This window comes from Martes martes, assembly GCF_963455335.1.
Source record: "Martes martes genome assembly, chromosome: 9".
Classification (NCBI taxonomy): domain Eukaryota; kingdom Metazoa; phylum Chordata; class Mammalia; order Carnivora; family Mustelidae; genus Martes; species Martes martes.
The window spans coordinates 132,629,000-132,656,191 of record NC_137896.1 but is presented as its reverse complement, the minus strand read 5'-3'; the positions used below and the strand labels follow the sequence as shown (position 1 = coordinate 132,656,191).

At 39.6% G+C, this 27,192-nt stretch overlaps 1 protein-coding gene across 1 annotated transcript in view; it reads right to left on the bottom strand.

Moving 5' to 3' along the window:
- Positions 1-7,525: 7,525 nt before the first annotated feature.
- The window catches only part of YWHAQ (tyrosine 3-monooxygenase/tryptophan 5-monooxygenase activation protein theta), a 36,466-nt gene continuing 16,799 nt past the window's right edge, over positions 7,526-27,192 (bottom strand). Inside the window, exons 3-6 of the mRNA XM_080812883.1 lie at positions 13,043-13,166; positions 10,328-10,491; positions 10,017-10,112; positions 7,526-8,266 (exon numbers count right to left, since the gene is read on the bottom strand). Of these exons, the coding sequence (XP_080669009.1) occupies positions 8,207-8,266; positions 10,017-10,112; positions 10,328-10,491; positions 13,043-13,166 (444 nt within the window). The 3' untranslated portion in view covers positions 7,526-8,206. The remainder of the gene's footprint in view (positions 8,267-10,016; positions 10,113-10,327; positions 10,492-13,042; positions 13,167-27,192) is intronic.

The following is a 27,192-nucleotide window of genomic DNA, read 5'->3' as shown; positions in this document are numbered from 1 at the left end:
CAAAAACTGTTTGAGCACGCCCTCCAGGTACTCTGGATGCCCGAAGTTGATAATTATGGCCTGGAGGCACCATCAATCACTTATCAGTTAACTCTTGAGAAAGGAAGGCATTTCTATATATGCCTACTCTCTGGGTCTTGATTTTTCTAATTTTAACACAATGACCTCTCCCCATTTTATTCCACCAGAGAATGCTAATTAGAAGCAAAACTATTGCTTAATTTTTTTTTAAACTTTGCATTCCCAAGTTACACTGTCATTTTCTTTTTGTGTCTATGTCCTTGAAAATCTAGGGCAATAGGTCTGTTCAAAGTGTGGTTGATTTTCTGAACCACAAGACTGTTTTCATTTTATTAGATCTTTCCAATTCTGAAATTAGGCTTCTGTCCCACGTAAGCGTTGCACATATATTCCACAACCCTTTACCCTTGGAAATACACATATAGGCTCACGGGCAGAACAGGTGTCTACCCTTCATTGGTAAGAAAACTGAAGGTGAGCGAGATTAAGCCTACAACCGGAGGGTGGCAGACCTGCAAGTTCTAGGACCCAGTACAGTCCTTGGCTCATAGTAGGTATTCAATAGTGAATGAACGAACGACTGAATCAACATGTTAGTTAGACCGTTTGACTTCCAGGCTGCTACTCTTTCCGCTTAGGTCTTTCATATCATGCAACTGTGGGAACAGACAAGTCTTGGAGGAGCTAATGATCTGGTCCCATTCATTGTCCCAGCTCTGAAGTTGCCGTGCTGCCAGCAACCGGAGAACACAAGTCTTCAGAGATCTTCGCGGTGAAATCCTCCAAGGTCCTTACCAAGCTTCCGAGGAGCTGAAAGAACACCCATCTGTCAAGGACAAAATGGCTAAAGCACAGGGTCTTCTCCGAAGACCCTCAGGTCTAGGATGGAGAAAGAGAGTGAAGTACTAAGTCCAGACGGTTAAAAAACACCCTTGTGATGTCGGCTGAAAATGAGAAACACGAGGTCTAGTCTCTGCCAGGCATCTGAGTTCTTCAAGTCAGAGAGTATTATTGAATGAATGGCACGTTGTTTTTTTTTTTTTTAAGATTTTATTATTTATTCATGAGAGACAGAGAGAGAGGGAGGCAGAGGGGAGAAGCAGGCTCTCCAGGGAGCAGAGGGCATGATGTGGGACTCGATCCCAGGATACTGGGATCATGACCTGAGCTGAAGGCAGATGCTTAACCATCTGAGCCACCCAGGCCCCCTGAATGACAGGTTTATTTTTACAATAAACGCCAACTTCCAGGATACACAACCACACATACTCAGAAATGAGGTTAACATGAGCTTCACTGAATCGGCTTAATTCCTTATTTCTTTTACATCGGCGTCGAGGTTGCCCTCTAAGTTAAATTTCAGTTGGCTTTAAACAAACCTCTTCACGTTTTCACCAATGACATCTAGGAAACAACAGTAGGCTGTCACAGAAAGAAAACTGATTTTTTTTTTTTAAAGATTTTTCTTTTTAAGATTTTATTTATTTGACAGAGAGAGATCACAAGTAGGCAGAGAGGCAGGCAGAGAGGGGAGGAAGCAGGCTCCCTGCCAAGCAGAGAGCCCAATGTGGGGCTCGATCCCAGGACCCTGGGATCACGACCTGAGCCAAAGGCAGAGGCCCTAACCCACTGAGCTACCCAGGCGCCCCAAAACTGATTTTTTTCCCCAAAGATTTTATTTATTTATTTGACAGAGAGAAAGATCACAAGTAGGCAGAGAGGCAGGCAGAGAGAGAGGGAAGAAGCAGGCTCCCCACTGAGCAGAGAGCCCGATGCGGGGCTCGATTCCAGGACCCTGAGATCATGACCTGAGCCGAAGGCAGTGGTTTTAACCCACTGAGCCACCCAGGCGACCCAGGTTTTTGTCTATATAGTCAAGTATCTATTAATAACAACAGGGCGTTTCTAAATAGCCGAGGTGACAGTGACAGCTATCCACATTATCACAAGCAAAAGCAGAGCAAATGCCCTAGCAAAGCAGAGAACGAAGCCAGCCTCCCACAGCCCAGCATCTCAAACAGATGAGCCTAGAGCATGTAATTTTATGTCTGAATTAGCAAGGAAATTACTAAACCTTTAGTTCAAATTATAGTACTTATCCTTTTGATAAGCATTTGAGTAAGAACCCCAGATATCCCTAAACAGCTGTATTCCAGCTCACACAAAAGAAATGAAGGGCCTAGAGTTGTAAGGCCTCTTGGACTTTTTTTTTTTTTTAACTCAGAGCTCAACCCGGAGTTTCGAAGGGATTGCACTTAGTAATTCGTATCGCAGGAAAGCCCTGGATAAGCCTCTTTGCTAGTGGAGTGAATGCTAACTCTGCCCTCCTTCCAGCGGCTAAGTACCTCCTTGGGAATCTCAGGCCAAGGCTGTGACATGCTGCAGAAACAGTGTCTGAGGACAAAGGAAAGATAGAAGAATTAAGCTTTCCATAATCATTCATGTAATGTGGAATAAAAGCATCACTTTCAAAAGAGGGGGTATCCTCTTTTTTCTAAAGGGCATTAAGGGACTCATTGCTCAGCACATTCTAAAGTAGAAACTGTTGCCGTGATCACAATGCTGTAAATGGAAGGGGCCCAACTATTAAAAACTGGTATTATTGGGGCGCCTGGGTGGCTCAGTGGATTAAGCCACTGCCTTCAGCTCAGGTCATGATCTCAGGGTCCTCAGCTCAGCAGGGAGCCTGCTTCTCCCCCCACTCTCTGCCTGACTCTCTGCCTACTTGTGATCTCTCTGTCAAATAAATAAATAAAATCTAAAACAAACAAAACAAACAAACAAACAAAACCTGGTATTATTCACTACAGGAAAATTATGAATTTATAGTCCAAGGGCATGGATTGCAAAAAAACCCCTGTAAGATCACCTAAAAGAAATGTTTCCAAACTCATTTGAAGTCAATTTTACATAATCCACTGTTTACATAAACTGATTTTACAAACTGTTACCCTTATTAACATGTCATGTATTTTCTATCCTATTTAGTGTAAGCTCTATACCCAGCATGAGGTTTGAACTCACGACCCCAAGATCAAGAGTCACTGAAGAGTCACATGCTGTACCAACTGAGCCAACTAGGCATCCCAACGATTTTAAGTAAGATTTTATTTGAGAGTGTGCAAGTGCGCACAGGCATGCATGCGTGCGAGCATGACTTGGGAGGCAGAGAATAGAGAGGGAGGGAGAAGCAGACTCTCTGCTGAGCAGGGAACTAGACTTAGGGCTGGATCCCAGAGTCCTGGGATAACAACCTGAGCCAAAGGCAGATGCTTAACTGACTGAGCCACCCCGGCGCCTCCCAAAGATTTTTTTTTTTTTTAAGTAATCTCTACACCCAGTGGTGGACTTGAATTTATTATTATTTTTAAAGATTTTATTTATTTATTTGACACAGAGAGAGAGGGGTCACAAATAGGCAGAGAGGCAGGCAGAGAGAGAGGGGGAAGCAGGCTCCCCGCTGAGCAGAGAGCCCGATGTGGGCTTGATCCCAGGATCCTGGGATCATGACCTGAGCCAAAGGCAGAGGATTAACCCACTGAGCCACCCAGGTGCCCCAAGGCGGGTTTTAATTTAAAACCCCAACATCAAAAGTCCAACGATCTACCAACTGAGACAACCAGGCACCCTATTTGCCACCCTAAAAAAAAACAACAAAAAAACAACAAAACTCAGCAGTGACAAAGTTCCCACGATCCACCACCTGGATATCATCTAAAACATGGTATAAGTAGTAATCTACTATCATTGGTTTAAACTCCAAAAAGGGCAAGGTAGTGCACGAGCTGAGTACCAACTTGAAAGTAGGCTACTCAATTTCAATCCTGACACCACCACCTCACCTGGCGTCTGTGCTTCAATTTTCTCCTCCGTAAATCAGGAGAAAAATCTTACCTCCAAATTTCATGAAATAGAGTTTTATCTGTTAAGATGCTTAAGAAACGGAAACTGTTGAGATGGGAAAGTCAGGCCTCAAGATGCTGGCCCCAGACCACATGTAGCAGCATGAGCGGAAGCCTGGGCTGGATGGCCTGACGCCCCCCCACCGTAAGCACCAAATAATGACGAAGACTGATTATTCAAGGGCCTTCAACGGGAAGCATACACAACAAACATATGTAAACCATAAGTCTGACAAATAATGCTTGGCAAGGAATGTTATTTCCTTACTTTTCTGAAGATTGTCAAAGGGCTCACACCTTAAAAAATAAATCAGAGAAACGTACATTAAAGCCTTCATTTTCTAAATCTGAGTGACCAGAAGACAGTAATTTTCATTGAAAATCCTTTTCAACCTAGCCAGTACAGAATCACGGAGAATTTGCTTATTTGCACCTAGTTCTTCTGTCTAGTTTTAGGCCAAACATTAGCTAGTTGCCGGGCCCTCAGTAAGTCAGTTGGTCTTTCTGGATGTTTCCATACCATGAGTTAGGTCTAACATATGCTACAATTTCTCGAGCTGCTTCTGAGGTTTTACTCAAAGGGCAAAACTGACAGATTAAATTAAGGGGGCTGGGGGGAGTTGAGAAAGAGGTAAAACAAAAACAAAAAATCCCCAACCTTCCAGTTATGGTAGGAGGGTAAACACTAACTGTATTTATTCACTCTGCAAACCGAAGCACCTAGAGCAGAACAGTGGCATAGAAACGAACCTGGTAGGCATCTGAGTTCAAACTCTAGGTCTACCACTTAATAAAGACACATAATTTTGGACAAATAATTTCATTTCTTTCTGATCAAATGTCCCATCAGTCAAGGGGAAATGCACTTGGCAGGGCGGTTGACAGGATTAAATATGAACGTGCACGGCACTTGAGCAGCTGCTGGAATCTACTCAGCCGATACTGGTTCCCTGTAAGGCCAAAGGGCTGGCACATTTACAGACATGCTCCAGGAGTTACAATTTTAAAGTGAAGAGGAATCCTCCAGCTTTCTTCTCTGGGTATTTATTACTACTTACTCCCTTCAAAACCTCAGTTATGAAGGCATACAGTCACTGACAAGTAAAATGTGGATAAGCAGTAAATGGCAAGTCTGCTTCAAACTGGATTTCACGATGATGATAATGATCTCCGTGTCTTCAGGTACTGTGGGTTCCCTTAGCTCCCGCTGAAGGGATCCAAAAAAGTTCACTGTGGTTTATATTGGAACTTAGCGGCAATGTCCTCAATATTCCATAGTACTACACATGGCATACATACATGGCAACTGACCTCTTGCAAAGCTCATCAAATACAAATTGAGAAGAGAAGACAACAGATGAATGTCAGAAGAAAACATACAGCGTAACTGCCTTCACCACTTCAAAGTGAAAATCTTCCTAAACCATGTAAAGAATGATGATAAGGTTAAGTGTTAGTTTTAATATATTCAGATGGCACTCACCCATAATCAGTCCAAATAAAATCAAGCTCACAATGTGACAGTAACAATCACATATCCATACCTGTCATAGGCCTCAAATGTTTTTCAATGTTTGGCTCAACTCCATAAAAATCAGTGTGTTTAAAAATTACAGTTCCGATTTTCTCAAATTATTTTGCTCTTCTACCAGAATTTTTACACAGCTCCTTTCGAGGGTTTTTCATGATTTTAAAAAACCAAACTAACAATCTCTACTGATAAATATTTAAAGTTATATACCTACATCTGTTTGGCCAATTCTGCCCCCATAACCAAAAAGTTTTTCTTTTCCAATCTAAAATCAACAAATCATAGCTCACACTGTATGTTGGAACAGAAACCCCAAATGCTTCTATTTTGGATAGTCAACGTCAGAATGCAATCCACCCCCCCCAAATTATTTTGTTATTAAAACCGAAAGGACATTAAAAAAAACCACCCTGACAATTAAACTCGAACTACAAAATAGGTGTTAACATTTCACATTTCTGATGTCTGAAAGTAATTTAAAAAGTTCAAATACAAGCACGACTTTGAACTTTCCCTCCACCAGAAACTTTATTCATGTATTTCCTTCCCCTGTGAAAAGGTGTTTTCTCCCCTACTCAGTTTTCAGCAGTGATCTACAAATATCCTCTACATCTAGTGCAGGCAAGTCCCAGAATCAGAGGGTCAAAGGAGATACCACAAGGCTGCACTTTTTAAAAATGCCACTTTCTCCTAAAGCAAGGAGAGATTTAAATGAAACTAAATGCTGAGAATAATCTGCTTTTTAAGAAGGCAGTCTACTTTGGGGGCGCCTGGGTGGCTCAACTGGTTAAGCATCTGCCTCTGGCTCAGGTCATGACCCCAGGGTCCTGGGATGGAGTCCTGCATCGGGCTCCCTCTTCAGTGGGGAGTCTGCTTTTCTCTCCCCCCTGCTCATGTTTGCTCTCTCAAATACATAAATAAAATCTTAAAAAAAGAGAAACAAAAACAAAAATCGAAGAAGGAAGCCTACTTTGGTAACTCAGTGATTACACAGTACTTACCAGTACTTGTTAAGATGTGATAATTCTTTCTTCTAATTCACAATGTTCTTCTTATGTTCACTGAAATTTTTACTTAAAAAGTAGTCTTACTGATTTATATTTCTGGGGACCAAAGTCCATATTTAAATGGATAGTCCCCCAAGTCCCATTAAATTCTCTTCATGGTCACATTTTAGGAGATAAAGCTATACATCTTTACATAAAGCTGTGACTTTAAATTCTCAGAACAATACTTAAGAAAGGTTAGCGTAACAGCCCATGTAATATTATAAAACCAAAATCATCTGAAACTCACTAATGGTACAACTCAATGTTTACAAAAACTGAATTACTTGAAAACTAAACAATATACTCTCAAATTTTGGCATTCTGCTTGAATACCCACTGAAACATACTTCTAACACCAGCCAAAGCACTCACACTCACATAATTAACTTTTCTAGTTTCAAAATGTCCACTTTATTCCCTATAACATGTAACTAGGCGTCATTTACATCTGAGGAAGAGATGGCCCGCACTACTGATCTACGGTAAAACACTAACTCTTAAGACATGTAGTCCAATTTTATACATTTCCAGGCATCCCTAGACAAGTGGATCACAATGCAGGTACAAATCATTACTACATTTTACATAAGATAAAGGGGAAGTTATCAATAAACTTCAGAAAGTAGTAAATTCATCTGCCCCTTAAAATGAGTGTGCAAGTGTTACAAAGCCATAGTGAATGGTTTATAAAATGTAGTTTTATTTTACGTTACTCTGCTGTTACATAGGGCATAACATTTTCACAAGGCCTTTTTGGGACTACAGTCAATGATCAGCAACACACAATTGTGGTCCAACTCTCTACACGACAGGCACTAGACAAACCAGACACCCTCTCATATGTGCATAAATCTGCTTGGAAAAGTACTAACATTTTAGACCTGGACTTGTGTACTTATTTCCCCTTTCTAGGGAAGTAAGAAATGACATGCACTTTCATTTGCCAAAAGCAATGCTTGTATTCTTGCAGCAACGTGCTACTTCTATTACACAGTAAAGTGAACACCAGAACTACAAAGGCAGGAGGTGTAAGTGAATTTTTATTGGGAAGGGAAGTTGTCAACTTAAACAGCAGCAAATGAAGAATGAATACGGAAACTTCCTGTTGTCACAGATACACAAGACCTCCATCATATATGATACAGGAGGCATTTTAATTTGTGACCCCCAGCGCAGAAATGCCAAATGCTTTTCCATTCAATCGAATACTTCTGGATTCCTACCAAAAAGGAATACATTAAGAGCATGGAAAAGTTGCTTACGGAAAGGAAACCCCTGAAGAGGGAGGGAGGGGGGGAATGTAGAAATTAGAAGTTATGCAGAACACTTTGTAAATTGTAATGACTACATTTTCAAATCTTCCCAGTAATACAAAACACAGTCACTTGCAGAACTGGTTCAGATTACTTCAATACCAGATACATTTTTAGTTCTCTACAGAAGTGTTTGGAAGTTACTTGTGTTTATATGAAATGAAGCTATTAATACTTTTCTACAGCAGTAACTGCACACCAGGAAGGCCAAGACAAACACAAAATCAAGGAATGGAGTTTTTCCCAAAGCTGCAGTGTGAAAAGACTATAAACAGTTGATTCCATACACATGAGTGGGTTCTTTTGCTATAGGAAATCCAAATGGAATAAGGAATGGAGATGAGTAAAAAGGTTTCTTGAGGGGAAGAAGGATGACCACCCTGTATGCATTTAGTTTTCTGCCCCTTCTGCCGCATCACATTCTTCTCCTGCACTGTCTGATGTCCATAACTAGGAAAAAAAAAATCATAATGTTATCCAGACAACAGAGACTGTGACTAAGAACGGATGTTAAGATTTCTCAAAATCTCAACCACCACCAACTCCTCCTCTAAAGTGTATATCTGTAAACCTTTCACTATGTATTTACAAATGACACACAAACATACACTATTGAGTACGTTTTTGAAGCTTTCTCTCTCTTAAAAGTGTAATTTCAAAACAACAAAAAAGGCAGTATCCTTAGAATTTAACGTTTTCTCCATTCGCAGCAGTCCAATGCTCTTCTGAAAGCACTACTGAAATATAATTTATGAGATGAATAAGGCAAAAAAAATTTTTAAGGGGGGAGGTGAACCACAGTCATGATAACAGTTTCCAAATATTTGAAAGGCCACCGTATGGAAAAAGGGGCAGACCTGCTGCACCTCTGGCCGAGGGTTAAGTGGCAGCAGGTGACGGAAGTTAGAAGAAAGTAGCAGTGGGCGTGAAGATGCACAAAGCATTCCTGAATTAGCCAGGATGTTAAGACAGATTTGATCTCCAAGGAACTCTCCAGCTGTATGGAGATGGAGATGGAGGATGGAACAATGAAGCAAAAGAAGGGAATCATCAATAGTTACTGACTACAGTCAACAGCAACACCCGGAGGCTAGTGGTATTTCCAGCATTCTAGAAAAGCTAGACTCTTATATATCTTTAAGTTATTGTTAAAGTACTAAAATAAATTTAAAAACAAAAACAAAAACAAGTATCTCTAAAGAGCTGTCTCTGTAAGAGAGAAAATAAAACAAAGCCAGTTAAGAGAGACAGCAGCTCCACGGTATTCCCGAGGGGTACTGGCTCAGTGCTTTTCTTCTATGGAAGTGGTTTATGCCCATCGTTCTACTGTCACCCCACAAGCACAGGGAATTCTAATGGCTGGGAATGAAGTGTCACAATTTCCTTGTTTAGCAAAGTTGAACAAGATACGATACTAACTTAAGAAAAAAAAAATCCTTTCCAGCGAAAGATAAAGGTCCAAACTGAGGCCGTGGAGAATCGCACTCACATTAAAAGGCACAGTCCCCTCTGCCACATGTTGTCTAAAATTTTTGACATATCAAATTTATTTCAATCTATAAAAGAAGCTAAGTAAAGTTGAAATCCTATTTTTTTTCTCCATTACTTTTCCCTTCATTATCTGCCCATTTAAGAAGTAGGGAGAGAAACAAAAGAAAAGAAAGACAATTAAATGGAACAGGTTTTTTCCTAGAGGCACAGGTGCAGTAAATGGAGGTTAAGGGTTACTCCCGGTCAAATGCCCATAAGACATCAGGTAGATTTCACAAGATAAATGTTTATTAAAACCAGGCACTTCAACGTGATTTTAGGAAAGCTTATAGTGCCTAACTTGCTGTAGCTAATTTACCCAAAGGAAGAAAATACTACAACCACAACAACTTTCTATATTAACATAATTTATCAACATCTTCATTCCAATGATATAGTGAGGAATATTAGGAGTTCCTATAATCTTAGTACCTTCTCAGGAAGGGCTAGGTCTGATAAAATGCCCATTCAACTTGAAAATGAAGAACAGCTGGCCAATACAATATACTAACAAGCACTGGATACTTTTGCTTGCGTATCTCTATACTCATTTTCTAAGAGAGAGTGTAGCTCTTACACAATCCACCTCAAAAGACAGGGAGGCTGAAGTAAAATGTAAATACCTTTTTTCTTAAAAAGAAAATAAAATTAAAAAGAATGAACCACTCACTGTTAGGTTGTCTCTAAGCAACTGCATGATGAGGGTGCTGTCTTTGTATGAATCTTCATTCAGTGTGTCAAGTTCTGCGATGGCCTCATCAAAAGCCTGGGAAAAATAGTAATACCCGTGGTAAACAGTATCTGTGTCAACACAAACTGATTACAATTACAAACCATTTTTATAAAATAGCTAAACATCCACTTTACGTTCTACTATCAATTAAAAACAAAATTCAATGGAATCATTTTCACAGATTCTCAGTTTATGATAATGATCTTATTAGTATGAGAAAGAACTTATGAGAATGACCTGAAACTTACCGTTTTAGCCAGTGTGCAGGCAAGCTCTGGGTTATTAAGGATCTCATAGTAAAATACAGAAAAGTTAAGAGCCAGCCCCAGGCGGATTGGGTGTGTGGGCTGCATCTCTTTCTTGCTTATATCAAAAGCCTCTTGGTAGGCTCCTTGGGAATTATCTATCGTTTCTGCGAAGGGGGGAAATAAAAGCACAATACTAAAAATATCCGTCAAGTATATATAGAGCATATTAACCTTTAAAGTATGCTACTAACTCATGCAGAGCTAGATTTTTCTGTGGCCTTCTTTTAAAAGCATAGCAGTAAACCAAAACATTACCTCGTACTGGGTTACTGAGAAACTAGTTTAACAAGTTGCTTGCTTCAGCTTTTTAAAAAACCCTAACAACATGAGACAGTTCAATCGGATTTTTCTAAATCTGTGACTAAAACAATTTTCTTTTTTGGTATCTTTTAATTTTACTAACTGGAAATGCATCAATTTAAAAATAATTTGACTGATACATGTCAATAATATCTCAATAACGTTAGGAAAAAAATTTTGGCTCTAATACCTCTTCTCAAAATAATGGAAACACTTTACAAAGATCACCACCACCAAAATCTCTATTTTTGTGATTTGTGAAAACAATACTGATCCTTGCTATCAAGATGTATTATGTGAAAGGCCATATAAAAGTGTCAGTATAAAGAACAAAATCTACTCTGACCAGAGGTTGATTACTGGCCTAATAAAAATGTCACCTTCCTGAAAAAACTGTTCAATAAGTATGACCAATACTATTTTGATTGTACCCATGCTTTCAAAAGGGTAAGTAGGTTTTCTCAATGAGACCACTGGCCCATTACAGCTTTAGAAATAATGACCAAACAGAAATGTAAAGTTAGCCTTTTATGGTGTGAATATGTGCATTTTCTTCCCTCGAAATAGCATATTTATTGATCTAAATATAGCGGGTACAGCCCTCACATAGTAAGGAGTTCTTGCTGTTTCGCATAGAAGGAAATACTACAATGAGTAATAGTAAGGTGTCTCAGCTCCTGGGCTATAAATATAGACTATCTATGAGTCCCAGACTATTGGAGTATTCTATGGATAGGAACAGAAATGCCAATGAGCCAGAGAAGGTTAAATCAGATTAATGCTGGAACTATGGTCCCAGTATTCCAAAGACATCCCTATGACTTGCAAATATCTGTCACTTTCAGCTTTGCTATCTTTGCTATCTTTAGGGCAACAGAAATTATGCATCAGTAAGTTAAGAATACAAATTTTATTACAGGAGGGCAGGAAGCTATGGTAACTCCTTGAGAGTACACACTCTTTTTGGATGGGGCAAAATTAAAAACAAGAATAATGAGCTTACTGGAAATAAGGAATTAGGTGCAACTTCTACCTAGAACTTGGTAAGTATGAGCAGGCACATACACAAAATTTAATAGGACCTCAGCTACTGCTAACTCCAGGAGATGGAGTCCACTGCTAATAAATCACTTTGATTTTCTTTTTACAATCAAGTCCAGCAATTAAGTTATTCTCTTCCCTGTGTCTATATTTTCTATGACAAATTATATACCAGCAATACTCTCATCTCACCTCTCTTCCTCAGAAATTTGGTTATATAAAATTCGCAGTAAATGTAACGATCCTTCGAAATAGGTAGGTAGTAGTTAATAAATAACAGTGTCAAACAGAAGAAGTACAACATCCTGTTTCTTTATTCTGATTGTAACTTCCAATTAAGTTTCAAGGTACACGGGTGCCTGGGTGGCTCAGTCATTCAGTGTCTGCCCTCAGCTCAGGTCATGATCCCAGGGTCCTGGGATCGAGCCCCGTGTCAGGCTCCCTGCTCGGTGGGGAGACTGTTTCTCCCTCTCCCTCTGCCTACTGCTCCCCTTACTTGTACTCGCTCTCTGTCAAATAAACAAAATTAAAAAAAAAAAAAAGTTTCAAGGTACAATGATACAAAGGGCCATGTTATAATACAATCTCTCAAATCATATGTAAATGACTAGGGGGTCAAAAATATGCTGAACCAAAAAAAAAAAAAAAAGAAGCTGAACCAAATTCTAAGGTATAAAAAGATTAAACCTCTTTTATTTTTTAAGTAGGTTCCATGCCAGTGTGGAGCCCATCGCAGGGCCTGAATTCAGGACTGCGACCTGAGCTGAGATCAAGAGTAGGATGCTTAAGGGTGCTTAACCAACTGAGCCACCCAGGCCGCCAAGATTAAGCCTCTTTTAAATAATATCTTAGCAGGGGCACCTGGATGGCTCAGTGGGTTGAAGCCTCTGCCTTCGGCTCAGGTCATGATCCCAGGGTACTGGGATCGAGCCCCACATCGGGCTCTCTGCTGAACAGGGAGCCTGCTTCCTTCTCTCTCTCTCTCTCTGCCTGCCTCTCTACCTACTTGTGATCTGTCAAATAAATAAAATCTTAAAAAAAAAAAAAATCTTAGCAGATTATCATCAAAGAGCTTTTGAGTTTTTCAAAAACAGCACATAATGTAAATTGAGACTGTTTTTATTTTTCAGAACATTAAGGTAACATTATTAATTTTCTTTTACGAAGATTCCAAGATTTTTTTTTTTAGGATTTCAAGATATTTAAAAAGTTACAGAGGGCCCGGAGATTACACAGAGATTACTGTTACAGTGTCCCACTTATCCTCCCTTCCTTTTTTATTTTCAACTTTACCCATAAACCAAACATACTTACGCTTTCGATCATCACCACATGCAACTTCAGCAAGGTACCGGAAGTAATCTCCCTTCATTTTCAGATAGAAGACCTTACTCTCTGGATTAGTTGCATTGGCTATTAAATACTTATCCAACAATTCCTGAAAGAAAGAAGATAAAATATCAGGTACCAATAAAAAGCTATTTTATTACAGACAAGAACAACGATATGCATTTGAATCATTAACCAGCACAGTAACTACAACCATACCACCTTGGACTTGAAGCATGGGCTGAGAGCAGGGGCCATGTGGCTGTCATGAGTTGAATGCTCTGGCCCATAGCAAGGCACAGTTTCCAACAGTAGAGCCGGGTTGCATCAAACACTAAACAGAAAGAGTCAGTCTACTCACCCATCCATTCAAGCATTTCTTGGTACTGGCTGGGGGCCAGGTGCTGTATTTGGCCAGAGGGGATATAAAGAAAACACAAAGTTCTTGCCCTCAAAGAGCCCACAGTCCAGTAAGAAAAGCGGTAAGTACACCATTACCACATGCCAGGCATTATGTGACTAAGGGACAATGGCGGCAGAGAGAGCATCTGGCTGTGCTGGTGATGGCTGCCGCAGACAGGCAGTCCCCGAAGGGATATTGGACTTGTTAAGGAGAGAGAGCAGGATTGTAGCAGTTTGAAAGTGGGGATGTGCAGTCTTTTTTTTAGGGTGTGTGTGTATAAAAAAACTCTAGGCCTAACATGGGGTTTGAACTCATAACCCCCAACATCAAGTCACCTGCTCTATTGACTGAGCCAGCCTGGCACTTCAGATTGGGGAAAGACATCAAATATGAGGAACAGTATAGTCACAGAACAAGTCAGCCAGCATGGCCCAAAGCAGGACCGGCTATTTTCAGTGTCTTCTGCAGAGCAATGCTCATCCAAAATAAGGGTAAGTACCAGGATCAAGAGAAAGCAGTCTAGAAACACACAGAGCAATCTGACAGTCATGTCAAATGAATTATTTGAAAAAATTGGGTTAGCAATTAAGTACGTCTTCATTCTCTATTTTATTCAAAGAAACGTACCCTTGAACCAGTGAGCTAGTGCCTCTCAAACTGAGGGATTTGTACAAGGTGTGCAGAAGAATAAAAAGTTGCAGAAGAGGGGTCCCTGGCTGGCTCAGTCAGTGTGGCATGCAACCTTGATCTCAGGGTTTTGAGTTCGAGCCCTGCACTGGGCGTAGAGACTACTTAAAAAAAAAAAAGTCACAGAAGTCAAATATGATAGAGATCTTTTTGGACTATCGATTTTACTTGATGGTAAGTAAAAATTGTTTTGTAATGAAAAATATTATGGAAGGAAATAAAATTCTCATAGAAATTTTAAGATACTAATACCTGTACCTCATAGGTTTGTTTGGGGAATAAAACCAATAAATGGATGTGAAAGCACGGTATAGTTTCCACATGTTAAGTACTCAATGTTAGTGATTAACCAGCCAGGTGCTCCCACTCTTCTGCCTAGGTGCAAAGTTTGAGAAGCACTGATCTAGGCAATGCGACACTAGTTACAAAATATAAGCAAGGAAGTGACACAGTCATGTTTGTGTTCTGGAAAAATAGCCCCCGATATTATCAACTAAACATTACATAAAAATACCAACTACAATATAGAATTACAAGTTTGGAGGAACTCAGGTAAGACTTTCAAATTCACTTAAGTATATCACCAAAGAAGTAAAAGAAGACTGTTTACAGACTTTTAAAAAAGGCTAAGGAAAAATTTAGAAAATGTAGTTCTAACTCAAGAACTTTCCTGTTGTTTATCTAAAAATGGCCTAAACAAAATGCAGTGGTTACATCCATAAGTTATTTTGAAGAAAATAAGCAAAAATGTTAAAAAAAAACACCATATTTTAAATTCTTAATTTTTACAATTTACATAAAGATATTTTAGAAGAGTCTAAAGCTCAGGCAAAATTCTTAATTTTAAAATTAGCTAACAAAGCCCCTGAAGGCTATATATTATAAAATTGGCAAACTCTTATCAAAATTGTGGCTTCAGTCTGGAAAGCTGCTGGACCAGGAACGCAGCAATAGAGGTCAGTAAGGGCCACAGCCAAACAAGAAAGGCAAGTGTAAAAACTAGTGCCTCCAAAGCACCATCCTCTTAACTGAGACAAGATTCAAAGGATTGGGTTGTAAGAATTTCTTCTGCTCAACATCACCAATTTTAATAGTTATTAAAATGAGGGGCGCCTGGGTGGCTCAGTGGGTTAAAGCCTCTGCCTTCGGCTCAGGTCATGTTCCCAGGGTCCTAGGATCGAGCCCCACATCAGACTCTCTTCTCCGGAGGGAGCCTGCTTCCTCCTCTCTCTCTCTTTGCTTGCCTCTCTGCCTACTTGTGATCTCTGTTTGTCAAATAAATAAATAAATAATCTTAAAAAAAAAAAAAAAAAAAAAAGGAACCGGAGAAACTCTTTCTCAGAATCTTAGAATTTCGTACAACTTTAACTTTTTACTCGAATACCATTTTTATCTATCATGGATGATCTTCAGTTAAAAAACTACTTTGGGGAACACCTGAAGTTAGGATTTTTATAGGGAGGGTGGGCAACAGTGAGACTGCCACAAAAAGTTTACTTGTTCTCAAACCTCAAACTGACTCACAGTCTCCTATCTTTTCTTTCTAAAGATTTATTTATTTGAGAGATTGGTGAGTGAGCGAGAGAGCAAATGAGCAGAAAGCCAACGTGGGGCTTGATCCCACGACCCTGGGACCATGACCTGAGCCCAAGGCAGACACTTAACCAACTGAGCCACCCAGGAGCCCCAGTCACCCCTATCTTTTTTTTTTTACCCAGTCACCCCTCTCTTAAAAGAAAAATCAAACAAGAGTGGATTCTGAGAAGTTGTATTAAATAATGCAAACACAGTATTTATTCTGTGGTAATCACCACCTCTGCTTGTACCCAAACTGAGAAACTATAACATAAAACAAAGTGCCTCTCACTTTTCTTTTTCTCCCAAGTGAGTCAGTCTGTTAAGACAAGATCTCAGGATCTCCAAAAAGGTGCCAACTCTGGTGAAGACATTTAGTCACACAAAAAGGCTACTCGGTACCTTTAACACGCTATAGCACTTTGTGATTAAACGTGGGAGAAGAGGCTGAGAAAGCCCGAGTGGAGTGAGGACAAGGGGTGAGAGGAGAGATGTGATTCTGGCACTATCTGCTGCCCTCGGTCCCACAGCCAGACGTGTGCGGGCTCCTGAGGACGGCTTCCTGGCCTGGCAAAGATTTTTGGAAAGCTGCTTAACTGCTATTGCACTAGTAACTACCGCCACTTTCGAGCTTAAACTCTTCCTTTCCCCATTTACATACGACTGACAACACCGGCTTTTGTAAAGTGAGTTTACATCACTTCCCTCCTGGAGGGTCAGCCAGTCATCAGCCGCCACCAGTTCGCTGTGAAGGAAGACAACAGCTACAGAACACTTCTGTCTTCCCACACGCGATCAGTGGCGCAGGTGTGTATTTTAGCCCCCAAAGACTGGATTCTGCTTCATGTCTTACCAAACTGCTCATGGCTGTTATCAAGTAGTATCAATACCAGTATTAATTATTATGCCAGACAGAATAAAGGCGCTATATATATATAGCCTAAGTATACAACTTCAGAAAAAAAATCATTAAAAAAAATATGGGTAAGAAATCTTTCCACATAAGGTCACTTGTAAGAAGTCACGAGAAAGGGAATCTGTTAACCACATCTACACAGTTAAAAGCTCCCCTGCTAATTTCTCCTGTGTGTTACTCTTGTCGATTAAGCATGAGATCCCTTTTGTAAATCTTCAACCCACAGATTTTATGACCCTGGGAGGTTTGGGGAGCTAAGATTGTAGTTCCCTCCAACACAGACAATGACTTGGGTAGAGGGCAAATGATGCATTCTTTTTTTTAGATTTTTAAAAGATTTTTTAAAAATATTTTATTTATTTCTTTGACAGAGATCACAAGTAGGCAGAGAAGCAGGCAGAGTGAGGAGGAAGCAGGCTCTCCACTGAGCAGAAAGCCAGATACAATGCGGGGCTCAACCTCAGGACTCTGGGATCATGACCTCAGCCGAAGGCAGAGGCTTTAACCCACTGAGCCACCCAGGTGCCCCGTAGATTTTTTAAAGATTTTTAAAGATTTATTTATTTATTTGAGAGAAAGCTCAAGAATCTCAAGGCGACTCTCCACTGGGCATGGAGCCCGACACAGGGCACAATCCCATGATCCCCGAGATCATGACCTGAGATGAAACCAAGAGTCAGACAAAACTGACTGAGCCACCCAGGTGCCTGAAAATCTGAGATTTTCAGTGTACTCACTGCCCAAATTACAAGATGGACTAATAATTGAGTTCTAGACCACAGAAACTCAAGCCAGAGCAAAGTCAGAGGAAAAAATATCAGTGCCTATACAGCTCATTTTAAGAGGTGCTAAAGGACCTTGGAATAAGCTTAATCTCATACAGATAGGATGGCAAAAAAAAAAAAAAAAGAGAGAGAGAGAATTGTATCAGAAAAACTGTGAAGAACTATATAAGAAATGAAAATGTCAAGCACTAATATTGACGCAGATTTAGTCACAGTAACCATTCCTCTTCAACCCCATGTCTTGGAGAAAAGGCTAGAAGAAAACAAAACTTCACTCATACTCTCTCTAAGAGTGAATTATTTTGGCATATAATAATCCTACCATCACATCAACAGATTTTTGGACTTTGGTCTTTGTTTTTAAAGATTTTATTTACTTGACAGAGAGAGACACAGCGAGAGAAAGGACACAAGCAGGGGGAGTTGGAGAGGCAGAAGCAGGCTTCCCCGCTGAGCAGGGAGCGCGATCCGGGGCTCATGACCTAAGCCAAGGCAGAGGCCCAAGGGACTGGGCCACCCAGGCGCCCAGTATCAACAGTTTTGCTGAACAATTCATCAGGCTTTGATGGTAATATTCCCCGGCATTCAACAAACTAAAACAGTATCTTTACCTTAAATTCATTTAAGTGGTTTCTGTTTTACATACAAAATAAACTGGCTTCTGTCCCTCATTATATAGCTTAATAAACTGATTTACTGAGAAGAGTAGGTAACTGATGAAAAGCCTTAAAATACAAACAAAATAATCAAAGGAAACAAAAAATATTCTTTTTCCTATTAGTAACTTACTGAAATTCATTAATAAAACACTATTAAACACATTGGATCTCTGACTTTAGGGCATATATACCAATCATCATCTGTATATTTTTATCAGCTTAATCAGCACACATTACCATATAAAAACTCACTGTATCTATTCACTCAGCAAGATCCCAGAGTCCTTCATGTGCCAAGTCCCATCCTGAGCGCTTTTTGTATCACTTATATATAAACAACCACTGACAATTAAAAAAAAACAAATACTAGAGTCCAGAAATAGGTCCAAAATCATAAAATTAATTAAATGGAGCCAGAATCTGAAACTAGAGCAGTATTTCTAATTACTACCCTATAAAATAAGGATTAATATAGCCAAAAATACAATGCAAAAAGAGCATTTGGCTATATGTTAGATACATAATTAGTAAAACAAAACCAAACAAAAGAATATGGTGCAGAGGGCAATAAAATTATTTAACAACTGGAACATTTACTGAGTGGTAAGAGCTAAACTTCTAACACTCCAACTTCAAGTATTATATACGGTACAAAGAGCCACTGACATGGTAGGTACAAAGAACAGTCTCTAGACAGTAACTGTCTCTTACTCAGGTTGATTAATGCAAGACACTGAAATCAAAGTAAAACTCAAGACTCAAGAAGGAGATCGTATTTCATCCAGAAAGAAATTATGCAAATATAACCACCCCGATCTGGGGGGGCCGAGGGGATCCTTCAGAAGCTGCACGTGATAGGTTGGAATTACAGGGTGGATCCAAGACAGATGAAGATAAAGGACAAGAGTAATTTTGGGTTATTTTAGAATGTATGATTTTAGAAATTAGATTATCATTCATGAAAGTGACTTCTGTCATTAGCTTTTGATCTTGTGACAAATCACAGCTTCTCAAAACTCTGTTTATATATAATGAGTATTAAGATCCAAAGGCCTTCCATTCTCAGAAATTACCATTTTAAGTACAGGAGCCAGAGCTGAGTCTCATAAAGGATTTGTTGCCTTAAGGCAACAAAACACACAAAACATGATCCAAGTTGATCAGATTTCACAGCATCAATTAATCCATGGAAATATTTTCTACCCTTAATAAAATGAATGCCTTGAACAATTAATTGCTCTTGCACTATTTAAAAATTGTACTGATTTAGAACTGCCAAGTCTTGGAATCCAAGTCTCAAACTCCAACTCTGGTGCACAACTAAAAAAATGAAAGAATGAAGTAAAAGCTTTTCAGAAATAAGAGGCCAATGACCAACGTGAGAGATCCCAAGGGCTGTGTGATTTAGCTGACATCACATGGCAGATGAGATCAGTTACAGTTCAAACTCAAGTTGCAAAGCCTATTCTGGTCCTTACTTCCTTTACTTAAGTTTGTATCAAATACCAAACCTCTACAAACAAACAAACAACAAAATTTCAACAGTAAACTGTACCACAGGAGTAGTATGTCCTGGTTAGCCCAGTGTAGTACTGTCCCAGTGTAGTACTAATGCTAAATCTTTCATTCTTAATAAGTACCCCACTTCGGAAGATACATACTCATTCTCAAGATAAGGCATCAGTCATAATTCAGAGCATTATTTCAATACTAAAAAGTAAGGAACTAAATCTCTTGCTGTACCACTTAACATTCACATAGAAGATGCTAAAATTTTTAGGCATGTGCTAAGAACGGAAGGTGAAGTCATGTTAATAGTAACAGTTCTTTCTCTGAACATTTTTAAATTTTTGTTTATTATTTTTTAAAAAAGATTTATTTATTGGGGGGAGAGCGCAGAGGGAGAGGGAGAAAGAGAATCTCAAGTGGATGCTTGGCTGAGTAAGGAGTCTGACTTGGGCCTCAATCTCACAACCCTGAGGATCATGACCTGAGCTGAAAATAAAAATCAGACACTCAACTGACCGAGCCACCCAGGCACCCCTAAACAGCTTTTATTTTTATTTTTTAAAGATTTACTTACGAGAGAGTGGGAGAGCGCATGCATGCAAGCGGGGTGGCGGCGGGGGGGGGGGGCGGAGAGGAGCAGAGGGAGAGACTCTAGTACAGACTGGAATCTGTATTTGAAGGTTCTTGCACTCACCGTGATTCTTAGGGGCAAACATCTGACTTTGTTATGCTTTACACTTTAGACATGTGTACACTTACGTATGGAAATACATATTGTTTTACTACAAATTACTTTTATTTCTCCCATTAGTCTTAATGTATATTATATTATGTGTAGGTATATTACTTACTAATTTCATTTTAATTTAGTTAAGGACACAGAAAATACTAGTTATAGATGGGGTTATTTGAGAGAATAATTGAACAGGGAAACCCTGCATCGGGCTCCGTGCTCAGCAGAGAGTCTGAACACCCCTCTTCCTCTGCTCCACATGTCCCCAGTGCGCTCACACTCTCTCTCAAAGAAATAAAATCTTTAGTTTTAGGGGAAGGATTCCTCCTTCCTTATCTGTATCTTCTCTTGATGCACAGTAAGACTCTGGTTTCTATTAAAATAATGCATAATACATGGACATCACAGAAAATTCGAAAGTGATAAAGCTTCTCTCCTCTCCCTGGGTTCTTAGCCATCCAGTTCTTCCCCTCCCTCAAGGAAACCATCAGGACTACTTTCTTGTACATTTCCCCAGATATTTTATACATTTATTTTTTTTTATTTTATACATTTAAAAATCCATGTTCTCCCTCCCTCATGTCACCATACTATACACTGTTCTATACCTTGCTTTTCCCATATAATAACCCCTGTGAGATCATTCCATATCCATATAACTGCCTCTTTGTACACAGACGACTGCATAGCAGTCCACCAAACAGGCAACTTTTGGTATTTCCAACAATGTACCAAATGTACACTTTATGCTAAGGATAAACTGTCCTCTCTGGAGGCCGTTCTCAATTTACAATCCCCCTAGCAATGTTCTGAATGTTCCTAGTTCTCAACATCTTCTGAACTCAGAAAAAAAACATTCTTTTTTTTTCCAGTCTGTAAGGGAAAAATATATCATTAGAGTTTTGTTTGTAGTTTTATTATAAATGAAGTCAAACCAGTTGTATGTCCTTTTCTGTTAACACTGTATCTACATCATTTGCTATTTTCCTAAACTGATTTGTAGGAACTCTTTATAAGTTAGTGATATGAGTTCAGTTCCCAGATGTATCTTATATAAATTTCATGTATTTTAAAGACTGGCAATTAAACGGCATTTATTAATATCTTCTATTACATTAAGTCATATATCATATTACCAACATTTCTGACCAATATGAGAAGCACAAATTAATGGGACTTATTCAATGTGAGCACAAATAAAATTCACGAACAGAAGACTTCTAACTAAAATACAAGTCTGAATGCAGGTTTACTGTGCTGTCCACCTGACCTTACCAAACGGTAACATATTTTAACTGCTACCCAAATGGCAGTGCATTCAGAAAAAAATACCTCCACACACAGAGACAGAACATACCTTGATCAATTTAATATAGAGTACTTCAGAAATCTGTGACTCATTACCTAAAAATAGATGGGCAAAAACAAGACTTTCTGATTCTGGCAATACAGGGAGACTGAGCAGACCTTCCCTTCTAAAAATAAACAAAATGCCGGGGCGCCTGGGTGGCTCAGTGGGTTAAGACTCTGCCTTTGGCTCAGGTCATGATCTCAGGGTCCTGGGATCGAGCCCCGCATCGGGCTCTCTGCTCAGCGGGGAGCCTACTTCCCCCTCTCTCTCTCTGCCTGTCTCTCTGCCTACTTGTGATCTCTCTCTCTCTGTCAAATAAATAAATAAAATTAAAAAAAAAATAAACAAAATGCCAAATAGAAGCAAATAAAACAGAAAAACTGTAACAGAGCTCCAAAAGGAGAGGGAGATCTTGAGGTGCTGGACAGGAAGACAAAACAAAGAGCTAAAAGTGCCAGTTTATAACAATGACAGTGGTGTGTGCAGGGAGTAGGGGCCTAGAAAAACTTCGTCTGTCTCTGCTGAGAAATAGCAAGAAAACGATTTCCTGGGCTTTGTGGCCGGTGGGCAGGGTCTCCCATAACAAACTGAAACCCAAACCCGTGTCCCGTGCAGGTTTTATTCCATACATGACATGTGAGTCCACAAGCTAAACATGTACGCAGAAATGGGCCAAAGCATAGTGTGCCTGCAGAAACGAATCGCCAAACCACCGCAAAGATGCTTCCACAATCCAAGACACAAGTTCCATGGAAAAAACTACATCCCTGCTATTAAAAATAACAAACCCACCATAATGAGGGATCACCACGCACACAAGAGGTTAGTACCCAAGAACTCAGAAAATGAGTGTGTAACAAAACATAAAATAAGCATGTTAAACATGATTAAAGATACACATTTTAGTAGTTATGGATTAAATAGATGCTGCTGCCCAGGACTAGCTTCAAAAGAGGGGTGGATGGGAAGGAGTATTTCTGGTGGGGATATAAAGAAAACACAATTCATAATTGCTGAAGCTGGGTTATGAGTTATTAGAACATTCTCTTTGTTTTTGTAGAAGTCTGACACTTTTATTTGATTAAAATAACCAAAAAAGATTAAAAAAAAAAAAGGAATAAGAAGCTAGGGGGAAGTACATGATACAATAAATTTTTTTTAAAAGGGCAGTCTGGAAGTGAGGGGGGAGGGGAAAAGGTTTTTAGAATTAAAAGAGAAAATTAGTAAAATAGAAGGCCCATTTTAAGAAACTAATCAGAACACAGAACAAATAACTAACAAGATGAAAAAATTATGGATAAGTCTAAAGATGCAAATAGAGGTCTAAAATATGATGTTTAGGAGCGCCTGGGTGACTCCATCTGTTAAGCGTTGACTCTTGATTTTGGCTCAGGTAACAGTCTTGGGGTCATGAGATCGAGCCCTGTGTCAGGCTCTGAGCTGGGCATGGAGTCTGCTTAAGATTCTCTCTCCCTCATCCCCTCGCACTCTCTGTCTCACTCTCTCAAGAAAAAAAAAAAAAAGATGTTTAAGATAATATGTGATAGGAATTCTAGAGAGAAGAGAAAGAATGAGGAAGAAATACTATTCATGAATGCAGGAGTAAGGCTGAGGCTCTCCCAGTAATAGTATAGAAGACAATAATCTTCAGAGTAGAAACACACAATGAATCCCAAGAAAGAGAAAATAAAAATAAATTCATACCTAGACCATCATGGTAAAACTGAAGAATGCCAAAGACAAGAAAATTCTTAAAAGCAACCAGAGAAATGACACATTACCTATAAAGGAAGAAACAACAGTATGACTGACGACTGATTTTTCATCAGAAAACAAGTATCTTCAAAGCACTGAGAAAAGCAACTGTCAGCTGCAATTCTTTAACCAATAAAAGTACCACATAAAATCAGGTGCAAAATAAATTATCTATCCAAAGACAGAAGTTCCCACTCAGACCTATACTGAAAGAACCCTTTTAGAGTGGGAAGGAAGAAGTAATGGAATAAGAGAAGGCACCAATTAGAATAATTACAGTAACTAAAATTTCAAGTAACTGAAAAATTCCCGGTCTTAATCTGTGAAGTTTCCACACTCCTAAAACTGTAACAACACAGAATTATTGTTAAGATTCTGAATAACAACACATGTGTGATACATAATGTTTGTAGTGGGTAGTATTTCAGATTACCTAGAAACAGAAATTCTCTCAAACGTAGTATGTGCAAAGAACTGAGTTGGCTATAAAAGGACGTGTGTCGGGCGCCTGGGTGGCTCAGTGGGTTAAGCCGCTACCTTCGGCTCAGGTCATGATCTCAGGGTCCTGGGATCGAGTCCCGCATCGGGCTCTCTGCTCAGCAGAGAGCCTGCTTCCCTCTCTCTCTCTCTCTTTGCCTGCCTCTCTGCCTACTTGTGATCTCTCTCTGTCAGATAAATAAATAAAATCTTGGAAAAAAAAAAAAAGGGACGTGTGTCTCCCAACCCTCTTTTAGAGGATTATCTACATTTTTAAGTATAGTAATTTTTTTAAACAGGTGTCTGCCTTTATGACTACACTTTCAAAAATCTGAGGACTATGAAAATTTGCTATCAGGAAGAAATGTTTCATTAGAATAATCTAGAATCTCAAATATTTCAATAGTTCACATCCATTTTAAAGTAACTGACAAGGTGTAGGTTAATTTGAGATATTTATTGGCATGACTTTAACCAGTATCTATATGTTAATGAGTCATAAATTTGCCCCTTGCTTATTTGGGCAATTTACAGTTCTGTACCTCAGTTTATTCATCTACAAAACAGAGTTAATGCCAATCACTATTACTTCACTGGGCTGTCGTGAAGATTAAGTGAATTAATTCAAATTACTCAGAATACTGCTTGGTACATAAACCTCAAAGAACATATACCAACACACACATCTTTCTCTCACACACTAGATTGAGGGCTCCTCAACACATGCACTTGTGCATACACACACACAGAACACCCTGGATGAGCCACTGGGACTTTAAACTTTACTCATTAAAAAATAAAATCTGCCTTGTGAATACAATCTGTTGACTCTCCTCCCCTACTCAATTTTTCTTAGAAAAAACACTCAGTGGTCTTAGGTTAGAGAGCTGGGCATCACCCTGATGTTTCCTCTGGTCTTACTGCCCTAAGCCCTCTGATATTCAGCGACCCAAACCCATGGATGTAATTTTATCCAAGTCCAGATTTCACTTGGAAACCTCAGACGAATAAGCCTGGTATACTTTGGGAACAAGCATCTTCCTCTCCTGAACTGTAAACCACTAAAGAAAAAGACTTTGTCTAGTTTTGATATATGACAATTTGTATAGCAAATTAATAAAAATGCAAGACTTGACTATAATCTGACATAATGGAAAATAAGTATACTTTAAAAATAAGGATTTATCAATCAGAAAGAACAGAAAGAGACATGGAACAGAAGAGGATGAAGAAAACAATCCCATATATAGCCCAAGGAGTGTGAACCACAGTCCATCAACCCACTGGCAAATGCATGCCCTGCTGTGGACATCATGGCCGTTACACATTGAACAGCCACAGAATTCCTCATTGTGAGGCCACATTTACTAAACAACTTCCTGATGATGACTTGATTTCTGTGTGAGTCTACCTGCCTACTGAAAGAGAACATATCGGTCATGCCAACACAGGTACTGCCAAGTTTTGTGCTGGTTATTCCTTTCTGTAAACGAATAACGTTCTTGGTTTTATATACCAGTCACATGATCTTTACTGTTTGGGATCTACCCCTGAACCCCCCCACCAACACACAGTGTGTTTGAATCCACAAGGATAAAGGTCATACTCTGAAGTGCAGGAAACTCCAGCAATCCATTCACACTCCCAACTTCTCTGTAGCGTTACATAGTTCAGTATCCTCGTACATTTGTAAATGATTTTCTACTAGATCTCAATACGCCTTCAACAGAAATAAATTTATTTCCAAACCTGTTTCTATACTTACATTCCTTATTTCTATTTATTATTCCACCATCCTCTTCCCTCTTCTGGCTACCCGAAGCCATCCGCAATGCCTTTGACTTTGACTATCCTTTCCCCATCCCACCACCTGATGTCAAGCCCTACTGATTCTGCCTCTGTAACAGTCTGTTAATCTATCTTCTCAGTCTCATTCCTATTTCTATTACCCAAGTTAAGCGTATCATTTCACCTCAACTAATCCAATCACCTAACTGATCTACCAGGCTTTAGCGGTCTTCTCTTTCTAATCCATTTTATACCCTGCTGCCAGATTAACCTTAAATTCCATTCTGGCTTTATTAATAATCCCCTGTTCAAAAATCCCAAGGCCTGGTTAAAGAAAGAATAAATTTGGGGCGCCTGGGTGGCTCAGTGGGTTAAAGCCTCTGCCTTCGGCTCAGGTCATGATCCCAGGGTACTGGGATCGAGCCCCACGTCGGGTTCTCTGCCTGGCAGGGAGCCTGCTTCCTCTTCTCTCTCTGCCTGCCTCTCTGCCTACTTGTGATCTCTCTGTCAAATAAATAAATAAATAAAATCTTAAAAAAAAAAAATAAATAAATTTCTAGGCTCGCACTCATCATCCGCCAGAATCAGACTCTAACCTCTAGCCTCCAACTCACATAAATGGTAAAGAGATATTCATCCCCTCTGCCATCGCACCAGCAGGGTGAAGCTGGGAGAAAAATCCACCTTCCCCAGTGTACCATATATACTGGGTAGCACTGCCTTGACTGATGCCTGACCTTTACCATTCCTTCCACAACAAGGAGAGCACAGAGCAACAATGAGGTGCCTCCCAAATGCTAGAAGGGAAGCGTACCAGCGAGTGGTGCAGTAGAAGCTGGCAACAGCAGGTACTCGGGGGGAGTGTGAAAGCAAACACGGAGTAATCTCTAGCACTATTCTGAGGAGACAGTACTTAGGTCCATGAACACAGTCCACGAACACAGTAACAGCAGATTACCTCTACAGAGGCCGAATGCAGCAGGTGTCAGAGTAACAAGTCATTAAGATTATCCAACTATTGCCTTTTGTTGGATTTCTATGCTCACCAATTTCCAAATGCTAAATTCGATTCCTCCTGTAAATGTATCCGTAGGCAATAAACATGACTAGACCATCATACTCTCAGTTCCACTCTCACTGGACCAACAAATTAGATGTGGAGCCCATCTAAGGGGACAAATCCTGGACCGTAACTGTACACTACTATTGTTTTAGTGATCTGGCACCCCTGCCAAACAAACGAATTCTTCCTTATCCTGACATTGGTGGCAGTGGGGGAATCCTTGAAAAAGTGTTATTAGGCCATTACAGCAATAGTTGCTATTTATTAAAATTCATACAACTCCAGGGTACTCATGAATATGCATGTGCATTCTTGGGAGAAAGAATTGTTAGTGTTAGTGTTAGACTAAAACCCACCATTTATGTTCAAACTTTTGAAACGTAATTCTAAAGGTAACAAAGACCTAAAATTCAACACTGGCTAGGATATTTGTC